The sequence below is a fragment of the Coffea arabica genome, chromosome 6e (genome assembly GCF_036785885.1).
Source record: "Coffea arabica cultivar ET-39 chromosome 6e, Coffea Arabica ET-39 HiFi, whole genome shotgun sequence".
In the NCBI taxonomy this organism is placed as follows: Eukaryota; Viridiplantae; Streptophyta; class Magnoliopsida; order Gentianales; family Rubiaceae; genus Coffea; species Coffea arabica.
In genome coordinates, this window is record NC_092321.1 from 9,755,402 (window position 1) to 9,766,377 (window position 10,976).

Genomic DNA, 10,976 nt, shown 5'->3' on the forward strand with positions numbered 1-10,976 from the left:
GCAATGCTGCATTTGATTAAATTGTGATAAGTGACTAAATGCGCTAAAGTAAAATGTTGTTATAGATGTAATTTCAATGAGTAGAAAACCCAATGTACGATATTATTAAATGTATGAAATATAATAAAATAGGACTAAAATTGTTAATTTCTCTTTTCGTCCTCAAATTCGATTTGATTAGACTGGTCTCCCAATTCAAAATGAAGTAGTTTTTCTGAATATTTTTTATTCATCCCTACATTGACAATTCTCATGGGATCACCGAGTAAAATGAGAAAAGAGAGGAGAGAAACGGAGTAAAATGACCCTCTTTCCTTCTACCGTCCAACCGTTCAAGGAGGCAGGCAAGAACAAGGAAAGAGCTGCACGGCCGCACATACACATTCACATGGGCAGCTGGTCAACGAGTCCAAAGATTCTCCTCCTCCTTTCTCTGATTAACCAATAATAAAGAAATACCCATTGTGGAAATCGTGACCAAATTTCTTGTTGAAAACAACACTCCATCTCAAATCAATAGTCCACCACAGACCATTGTAGTTTGAAATCGACCATACCAGTCAACCCACTTTCATCTTGTCAGGCAAACTCCACTACTTCTTTTGCTTATTTATGCCCATTATTATTTGTGTATCGCTCTCCTAGAATTCTGATCAGATCACTTCCATTTTCTCCAGTTAGTAGTACTCCTCGACTTCTGAAGAGCCACCATGGCTGAAACTAAGTCAGATCAAGGAAGCCCATCTCTCTTTTCTCCATACAAGATGGGAAAGTTCAATCTGTCTCACAGGTTAGTGATTGCAGTTATCAGTTGAGTCCTCTGTCCCTCCCTGCAGATGCGTATTTTCCTGATCCTTCTTGATCAGCTGCAAATTTTCTAATCTTTTTTTTTGTAACAAGCATGACTAGATAATTGAGCTCTAAAGCTGAATTATTGAGCTTGAGATATATAGTAAGTACTCTATTAGTAGGGGTGCTAATATACTGGAGCTGCAGAATTTCATTTTTGGGCTGCCAAATTTGTCTTCATTTTTCTCTTACACGAATTTGTCCCTTGCATGACTAATGACATATTCTGTTTTTCTGGGGCTACCCATATATATATATATGATGGCAGGGTGGTTCTGGCGCCGATGACAAGATGCAGGGCCATAAATAGCATTCCTCAGCCTGCCATGGCGGAGTACTACGCCCAAAGAGCAACCAATGGTGGCTTTCTCATCACGGAGGGCACCATGATCTCGCCAACTGCTGCCGGGTAATTCTGTACTTTATGCTTTCTGGATGTTTATTAGGAAAAGTATATTAGTCCAAGTATTTGAAACTGTAGGGCCTCTCTGATAAAACAACGTTGTCTACAAGTATTACTATAGTTGAGTGGGATCCATATGTTTAATGTTCGCACAATTGGAGCCATTAGAGCTAGATATTTTTTTCTTGATAAAGTTGGAACATCATTTTTACACTAACCAATCGATCCTTACACTATACTTTGGTATATAACGCAGTAGATTCGGAAGCTTGGTATAGCCGAAAGGAAGGAAGACATAAATGAGTTGTGTAATATTTTCTGATAAAATTTCACATTTCCCTTTAATTTTCGTTGTTATCTTTTGCATGGCATGATGTTTATTTCATTTCTACGCGAGGGAAAGTCGAGCTTGTGAATCTATTGACATTTGATTAAATCTAATTAAAACACACACACACACACACGCTGTTTGGAATAAACATTTCTTTTCTTACGTTTGTGATGTGGATCCAGGTTTCCGCATGTGCCGGGGATCTTTACAAAGGAACAAGTGGAGGCATGGAAGCAAGTGGTTGATGCAGTACATGCCAAGGGTGCTATTATTTTCTGTCAACTGTGGCACGTTGGCCGTGCGTCACATGAAGGTGTAATTTTGTGGTGTTAGTATAAAATAAAGCTAAACTTGACTAGAATTAATGGCTAATGCTAAATTATTTTATAAGACAAATTTCAGTTGTATTCGAGTATGATAACGAAAATGTGAGAACTTTTATTTTTTTCTACTATGCTGGTTTGAAGAATTATTGAACACAATGTTCAAGACCAAGTGAAATTCGAACCGTTTCAAAACCACTTAGACACTTTAATAACAATTAGGCGATTATTCCACTTTTACTTACTTGGGTTGTAATATTCTTGATCAGTTTATCAACCTGGTGGTGGTGCACCCATATCATCAACGGGAAAGCCTATATCAAAGAGGTGGAGGATATTGATGCCTGATGGCAGCCATGGGATCTACCCTAAACCACGTCCATTAACAACAGCGCATGAGATTGCGCAAGTTGTGGAAGATTACCGCCAGTCGGCCTTGAATGCCATTGAAGCCGGTCAGTCCATTTTGTTTATCTATACATATTTTGACAATCATGTGTATGTTGAATTGGTTTGATTTTTCCATTAGCACTTCCTTGAGCTTGATGAGAATATTGCTAGGAGATTCTAAGGCACCATCACCCCAAGCTATGGCATTTTGATGTAGAGGAGGAGCTGCCGTGAATGGACTGCCATTGCTTGGTTCTTACAATACTATGTGCTTACTTTGTGGGATCTTCACAATCACTGGAGTCTGGTTCTGCATGACCTTTCCATTACATATTATATTTATTTAATATTTCCCTGCTGGAAATTCACAAAATGGGAAAAAAAAATACTCGTAAGACATACTTGGGATATTAACTGCACAGTAACATCAATACTTTACCATGATGGTCCTTTTAGCTCTCCGGTTATGTGAGGATTCATGTAGTGTTCCTGGCTGTTTTTCGTTTGTGGTAGAAAGTAGTAAAATTGCGAATTTGTAGTAAATCAATTATTAGATCAATATCATTAAAAGTACTTAGTTGACAAGGATGTAACCATGAACTTAAAAGATCAGCAATGTGGAATGCTGAATGGAATCCAGTTCAGCCTGCAGTTGGCATTCCAGTTCCTTTGATTGTTTTATCATATTTGAGAATCCCAAGAGAATTGAAATTTCTCAGCTAACTGTGATAAAAAAAAATTGTCATATGTCGTTGCTGTTGGCCTTGATGAAGTTAAAACTATGATTTGCTATACCAATTCTTTATGATTATATTCTGCACTATATAATTATCTAGTATAAGTTTCTTAGGTTTATGGATTAAAGGATTTCTTACTGTAACAGGTTTTGATGGTATTGAAATCCATGGAGCACATGGCTACCTAATTGACCAGTTCTTGAAAGATGGGATCAATGATCGGACAGATGAATATGGTGGATCTGTTGCAAATCGCTGCAAATTCATTGTGCAGGTGGTTCAGGCTGTTGTTTCAGCAATTGGTGCAGATCGTGTTGGTGTCAGAATTTCCCCTGCTATTGACCATCTTGATGCCATGGACTCTGATCCACTAAGCTTAGGCCTGGCAGTGATTGAGAGACTTAACAAGCTCCAACTGAATTCAGGCTCCAAGTTAACATACTTGCACGTGACTCAACCTCGATATACAGCGTATGGCCAGACAGAAGCAGGCAGACAGGGGAGTGAAGAGGAGGAGGCCCAACTAGTGAGGACTTTGCGAAAAGCTTATCAAGGAACTTTCATTTCCAGTGGTGGGTTCACCAGAGAGCTAGGAGTTGAAGCAGTAGCTCAGGGTGATGCTGATTTGGTTTCCTATGGTCGCCTTTTTATCTCAAATCCAGACTTAGTTTTACGCTTTAAGCTAAATGCTCCTTTGATTAGGTATAATAGATCTACCTTCTATACTCATGATCCTGTTGTAGGATACACAGATTACCCTTTTCTAAGCAATGGTACCAGTGGCAATGTACCACAATCACGTCTGTAATTTGCATGTTGTTCTATTATGGTTGAGGACTTGATAGGTTTATGCCTTCAACTTGACTGGTTTTGTTTAACGTCTCATCTGCTTTTATAATGGAAGTTTCCAGTGTGTTCTTTGAATTTTATTATCCATGCATCATGTTGACCGAGAGAGATCTCAATATATTCTGAACTAGTCCCAAAAAGTACAGAAGACAATTGACCCCATTGCTTTTGGCGGAGAGGGAGAGAGTTCATAGAATTTTTTTAAAATTAATTTTTGCATTCAACTAAGGATTTGTGATCATGACTGCACCCTTCTATTCCTTTCCCTTCCTACTCTTCTAGCCCTGTTTTGGCTTACATATCAAGCTTAGAAACATTTGTTTTTCTTCTTTTTATAATTTGTTTACAATCCTTTTCCTTTTCAAAGTGTTTGTTTTCCTTAATTAAAAGATGACGGATACGCTGGTTCCAAATTAGTTTTGAAGATTCCGAAATCTCGCTCTTTCCACTGCCCAGGAAAATGCATCCAGAGTTGCATCGTACAATTTCGTATAATTCAAATTTCCATCCAGAAGCACTGGTTCATTGGCCGTGAACTGTGCAAAATCAAGTCGAGTGTTGATGGGATCGGCTGCATGGTCGAAGCAAGGGTACAGACACATTGACCATGAGAGCAGATTTTCGAGCTTGCAAGAAGCTCACTACTTTTGCAAGATCATCACGAGCCTCTTCCGTTAAGGTAATTCTTTTGATTGGCTAATTAATCAACAGAAAACGAATTATATCTTGTTTTGGTTCTATTTGTTCAATATACTCCAACATGTATTAAGATCAAGATGCCAACAGAATAATAAGCACCTGTGTCCAAAAGTCCAAATACATGCATTTGGACTTTGTGTCAAAACACTGGATAAACAGGTTTCATGTTAGGATAAAAAAGTCCCCAATTTTGTTCTACTCCAGCAGGCTTGAGATCTTCATTAAACATTGCAAAAATGAAGCCTTCAATGTGAGCCCCTGGCCTTTTAGGTGTACCAGCCTTGCTCAAGATATGCTGCTTGAAGTGCTTGTTGTACGTAGACGCAAGTTTTGGAGTTGTGAAATTCCCCTTCCCGGCAGAAGGCCATCCACTCTCGGAAACTGCCACTCCCACATTATGCACGCCTTCTTTCTCCATTGCCCAGTACACTGCATCTACCGTAGCATCAAACAAGTTATGATAAGTCAAATTACCATCCACAACCACCGCATCTGTTGCGGTGAAGAGTGCATAATCTTGACGAACATGCACTGGATCGGATGCATAGGCGAAGTAAGGGTACACATTCACCATCAGAGGTGATCCCTTGATGGTTAAAAAGTTCAGAACATCGACAATTGCACCCTTTGCATCATCTGAGAATACGCTGGCTGAAGGCGGAAAGGAAGTTCCTAGCACAGCCGTTGACACTGATGTTGTCACGGTTATACCATTAAGGTTGTCATCACTTAAGACAGACTGAAGATTTTTCATGGCTGGTGCAATACTGTCTGCGAACTCACCTGGGATGGCCTCATTTCCCACAGAAACGAATGCGAATGTAATGTCATTAGTATAAGGTTGTAGATTTGTCGTAAACCATGATCTTGCGCCGTCAACGCTTGCTGCTATGTTTGGTATATCTTCATTTTTTACGCCTAATGTGACATCAATGTCACTGCCCTTTAGTGCTTGTAGAGCATCTCGATTTGGATCAAAAAGCCTCAGTTTGCCAATGCTATACTTCTTGTAAAGGGCAATGACTTCTGCGGCCGGAGGTAAGTTGTCCGCCACCATTCCATAACAAACGCCTATATCAATTTTGTCACCAGCAATGGCTATTGGGAACAGCATCATGGTTGTGGTTGCAAGAACCATGGGAAATATAATCAGCAAGAATGACTTCATTTGAACCGTTACATGCATATTTTGCTTGTCTTACGTAGAATGATATCTGAAAAATTAGATACATCAATTAGTGACTGGTAATATACAGCAATATTGTTAAATCACAAAAATGAAATCATAGTCAAGTACAGTCTAATACCACTAATAAAATGCTCATGATGGGCTATAATTTAGCAGAAGCACCAATTAAAATTTCATTTGTAATGGTGACTGCATTTCTCAATTTACCCCCTCCCCCCCCCCCCCCCCCCAAAAAAAAAAAAGGATCAGGATTACATTTACAAATAGTATCATAGCATTAGTAATAACTCCAAAGCTTAACGGCAATGGGTAAATTGGTGTAGTGAGAAATTATAAACACGAAACGAATATTAATTAGAAAATGGCTTTTTATTTTTGTGCGTTTACCACATATGATCAACGATTTACCTCTGAAAGAAAAAATAACAAAAGAGAGGAAAGGATGTACGCTTGAGTTTTTATGGGGACTATGATAGAGTTACGAAAATGTTGATGGTACGGTAACCTGAAGGACGACATATACATGTAAAACCATGGACTTACAGGCAAATTAATCAGCCATAAGTTTGGTAACGACAGCCATAATTAGCAGCCCATATACTCACAAGCTATGAAGATAACTTTGGTTTTGTACAATTGTCTCCACTCCAGTAATTAATAATATGCTTTGGCTGGTAGCTAGATAACAACGTTCAAGTGCTGGAGGGGCACTGCAATTTGCAAGCTGTTTCTGCAGAATTGTCTCGGCCCCTGGAACTGGCATAGCTTCGAATGAACAAGCCTATATATGCAATATATATAATCATTCAAACCTTGTAAGTTTTGTGTTTTGGGGTAAGTGATGGTCGTCCACGGACGGACCATAAAAATTTATGGTCAGTGGCCACGAATGCAAACCAAACCAAGCCGCATATGGGTTCTTGTTTTTCACACCTGGTGGAAATAGCTCCCTGATATAATAAAAAGATTAAGAATCTATTTATTCAAAATTTTGTAAAATGGTAAGCTGAGTGGAGATCTGTTATCATCTATAAATGAATAAAGACGGAAATCATTAATGGAAATATTTAAAAAAGAGGTGGCAATTTTGATCCAAATCCATTAAACCATTCGTATCCGTCTCACTTAATTAGGCTCATTTGTTTCGAGGGAATAGGAGGGAAAGGAAAAGAAATGAAATGGTGGAATAAGAAGGTTTTTTATATTTGAATTGGGTTTTGAAAATGGAAAGGAAATGATTTGATTTTAGTTATTTTTTGTCAGTTTGGTTGCTGTCCAAAAGTGGGCGTAAACGAAGGAAAGATACCAAAATTAATGCAAATTGTGAAATTTTCTAAATTTTTTTAATGTATTTATAAATTGACTTTTAAATTAGGGATAAAAATGTAACTAAGCTTACTTTTCTTTACTTTCATAATTCAAAAAAGATGAATGGATTCTGATTTCCTTTACTCTCCTTTGTTTTCTTTTTCACTGCAGCTGTCTTCTTTACTTTCCTTCTCTTTCCATCAGTCCCAACGGTGCCTTAATTGGCTATGGATTTATCCAAAACTTTAAACGGAAACTAATGACTATCCTGGTTTTTAGTGAATAATCCATTAACATCCTTTAATGAAAAAAATTTATGACTCTGTTTGGTTTTTTTTTTTTTTTTTTTTTGTTTGGGTTACATAAATAGATACATAAGGCACTTTGTCCCAACGGTGCCTTAAATAGATACACTTAAAAGACAAAGTAATTCTCTCCCAAATTCAGGTTCCCATATAAAAAGAAAAGGAAAAGGAAAAGGAAAAGGAGACACTCTCTTCCTATAAGTTATTTGTACGTTAACTTAAGAGAATTCCAGTACTATTTTCCTAAACTTGCTTCTAAAATATGCAATTGAAATGAAACAGGAATTTTTCGAGCCAAAAAAGACAAATGCGGCGTTGTTAAAAAACTAGAAATATAACATTAGAGGAACATATATATTGTTTGAGAGAAAGTTTAAATGACAAAGTATACACCAAATTTAGACTCCAAACCCCAAAAGAAGAAGTAAAAGGAGAAGTAAATATGAGATCTATTAGAAAAACATCGCATGTCTTAATTGTCCAATCTATATTTAGAATATTCCTTGAATATAATTTTCAATTAATGTTTTATTATTTTAATTACGTTTTTCTTCTATGCCACGTTACATCAATAAGAATTACACAACTATTATTTTCTCAAGAGCCACATCTAAAAAATATAATTGAAATGAAACTAGAATTTACGGGTCAAGAAATTCAAAAGTAGGTTTTTTTTTTAGTGTACCCCTAGACCTCTCACTTATATTCTCTTCTTCCAAACCACCCAACCCATCCCTCCCTCTAAAAAATGGAATTGTTAAACTACTACAAGACTATAATAGTAGTGTAATATTCATTTATTTTACAAGGGAAAAAATTTTAAAAAGAAAAAAAAAAGAGAAAAGGAATAGCTGATGTGTTTTAAAAAGAAAAAAATGGAAAGCGAAAACAATGGGCTGCAGCAGCCAGCGGGGGAGGCTAGGATAGTATTATATCATATCAAAGGGGTTGAAACTATCAAATTAAATGGATTTAATGGGTAATCAATAGCCATTAAATTCCAAATCTTTAGCATCCATCTACTAATTGGGGTGACTCCATTTCAATTATAACAATTAATTATGAGTATCTGTAAACTCTTGAGCAGAAACTTTACATAGACGTCTATTATCTAGAAGGAATTCTCATAACATTTTCATATCTCCACTTTATTTTATTTTTGATCGAATAAAAAAATAACAAATTTATATTTTTAATCCGTCTTGTGTCCTCCTCCCCCCCACCCCCAACCCCAAAAAAAACAAAAAAAAAGAACGGCAATACAATAAAAGAGAAGCAGATTGGATCTATTCAATTCATGAACTACTTAGGATTTATCCAAAAATGATCCAATTAACCATTTTACCACCTCTAGTTTGAAACCTCCATAAAGAGCAAGATTTTGAAACTAATAAAGAATAAGATTCCATTTATTCAAAATTTTGTAAAATGGTAAGCTGAATGGAGATCTATATCATGCATAAATGAACAAAGACGGAAATCATTAATGGACATGTTTGGAACCTCCATTTTAGGTCATTGTGAGTCAATGACCAACAAACATTTTTCGTCGGAAATATGAAAAATTGGTGTCGAGGAATATAATTGATCTCACGTCAAAGGACGATCCCTGCACCGCGAGGCGCGAGGTTATCAGCCTCCACTGCAGGGGAAGTAGGAATTTCAATCCTTTTTTTTTTTTTTTTTGCTTTTATCTTTTAACAATTAACAGCTTTTCTGGTTAAGGGGAAAAAACCGACTGAGTCATTTGATACTCAAATTGAATTAGATTTGTTAAGAGAACTTAGTTCATCAGCCAAGCCTGAATAATATTTTCTATTAAATAAAGTTTCAAACTTGGTTCAAACTCGGTTTGATCAAAATTAAATTAAAATTTATAAGCAAAAAATTCTAGCTACTCGACCTCATCTAGATCTAGACTCAATAAAAGTTCATTAGAATTCAACTTCATAAATCAACAAACTAAACAAGAACATAATTTCAAAATTGTTAAAATAATCATATAAATTTAAATATTAAGGTAATCGACTTGATTAGATTGGTTTATGCCCCTGTTGCTGATCATGCGTTAAAAAAAAATTTAAAAGAAAACCAATGCTTTAGGCACCGATTATTTCCATGTTTTGGAATACGCCATGTTTTGAGATACATGATAGGCGTGCTTAGCTCAGAGAGGCAAAAGAAATAATTGAGTAGAATGAAGTTAAACGATGGTATTGATTGTTTTTTTCTATCAGTGAATAAACGATTAAAACCCTTATAATTGGACAAGTAATTTACTTTTGTTTGCTGACCTGTAATCAATTGCCTCAATGCCTAGATTTTCCTTAAGCACATAAGTTTGTTGAAGAGAGCACTACCGGCTAGGGATGCATGTAGCTCGCGAGCAACTCGGTTAATAACTTGACTTGAACTCGGTCAAATCGAGTTCGAGCAGAGTCTTGAGTTACTCGAGTATACATTCAAGTCGAGTTCAAGCCCGAATTTTTGCAGCTCGGGGTTTGACGAGATACTCGTCGAGTAGTATAATTAAAATAACATATATGTATTATAATTATAAAATGACCGTTATGGGTATAATTTATACTGAATTTACAAAATTGATCAAAAAACTCGATTGATCAGTTTACTTGACTCGATAAGGCTTGACTCAAGGTCGAGCCTTATCGAGTCGAGTCTCGAGCTTTTAAGGATTTTCTCGAGTCAAGCTCGAGTTGAGATTTTCCGACTCGATCGAGATCAAACTTGAGCTCAAGTATAATTATATTGCTATACTTGAACTCGACTTGACTTGAATACACCCCTACTACCGGCGGATAGAGGGACCAACTATGGCCTTGTTCTCAGTTGCTTTAAAATTTCTAAAGTCTAATTATAAAAATTACTTATGGAGATAATCAAAATCAGTAAAAACATTTTTTTGGGTGATTATAGATATTATCTTTTTTGTTCATTAAAAAAATTTATAATTAGAATACAAAATTAATCAAAAATATCACAAAACGGATTATAATCAAAATTTATAATCATAAAAAACAAGCCCTATATATGATTTAAGACTTGTGCCTCACATACAAGTAAAGGTTGTAAAATAAACAGTAAGCGTATTACTTGCTATAAAAGATTAGTGTGACAAGATGCCCAAATCTTATCGAATACTAGATGTATGTGCGATGCACTAGCACGAAAAATTTCTATTGCTAAGTTGGAGGAAGCAGAATAGAAGGTTCTATTGCTAGCTCTCAATTATACAAGAAAGCTATTGTACCATAATAAAAGATATATTCAACGACACCAACGAGCGGTCCAGCGGCAGCGCCTCTCACCAGTGAATCTTGAGGTCACAAGTTCGAGTCTCCGCTCCGCTGGATTCCTCCGCGCACTTAACGTGTTCGGGCTGGGTTGGGACGCCGGGCCCGGACCGTAGGAGATTAGTCGGGCCCCGTAAGGATTGACCCGCACACCTCTGTGTCGACAAAAAAAAAAAAAAAAACGACACCAACGAGCATTGGTTGTTAAACTTCATTTATTTATAGCCAATGTACTCATTTTAACACCTGGTACCTTCTGTACCAGTATTCATTGCTTGTACC

At 36.6% G+C, this 10,976-nt stretch overlaps 2 protein-coding genes across 3 annotated transcripts; one reads left to right on the forward strand and one right to left on the reverse strand.

Annotated features, from left to right (window-relative positions):
* Positions 1–364: 364 nt before the first annotated feature.
* On the forward strand, positions 365–3,957 carry LOC113697373 (12-oxophytodienoate reductase 3). 2 transcript variants are annotated; one of them, XM_027216968.2, is made up of 6 exons: positions 365–583; positions 678–790; positions 1,118–1,258; positions 1,766–1,896; positions 2,176–2,361; positions 3,180–3,957. In XM_027216968.2, the coding sequence occupies exons 2-6, from the start codon at positions 711–713 to the stop codon at positions 3,839–3,841; spliced, it is 1,200 nt and encodes a 399-aa protein (XP_027072769.2). In that variant the 5' UTR covers positions 365–583; positions 678–710; the 3' UTR covers positions 3,842–3,957. The 2 variants fall into 2 exon arrangements, with proteins under 2 accessions (XP_027072769.2, XP_027072770.2); XM_027216969.2 differs by having other exon boundaries at positions 435–578.
* A 763-nt stretch (positions 3,958–4,720) lies between these two features.
* LOC113695015 (probable glucan endo-1,3-beta-glucosidase BG4) lies at positions 4,721–5,719 on the reverse strand. Its single transcript, XM_027213961.2, has one exon. It carries the CDS (start codon positions 5,717–5,719, stop codon positions 4,721–4,723), a length of 999 nt encoding a protein of 332 aa, XP_027069762.2.
* Positions 5,720–10,976: the final 5,257 nt, after the last annotated feature.

What these genes read in the sequence shown, in the direction of transcription:
- LOC113697373 (XM_027216968.2), top strand. Translation starts at nt 711, where the DNA reads ATGGCTGAAACTAAGTCAGATCAAGGAAGCCCATCTCTCTTTTCTCCA. An exon ending in ATCTCGCCAACTGCTGCCGG is followed by an intron (nt 1,259 to 1,765) that starts GTAATTCTGTAC and finishes ATGTGGATCCAG; the next exon opens with GTTTCCGCATGTGCCGGGGA. An exon ending in CTTGAATGCCATTGAAGCCG is followed by an intron (nt 2,362 to 3,179) that starts GTCAGTCCATTT and finishes TTACTGTAACAG; the next exon opens with GTTTTGATGGTATTGAAATC.
- LOC113695015 (XM_027213961.2), bottom strand. Translation starts at nt 5,719, where the DNA reads ATGGTTCTTGCAACCACAACCATGATGCTGTTCCCAATAGCCATTGCT.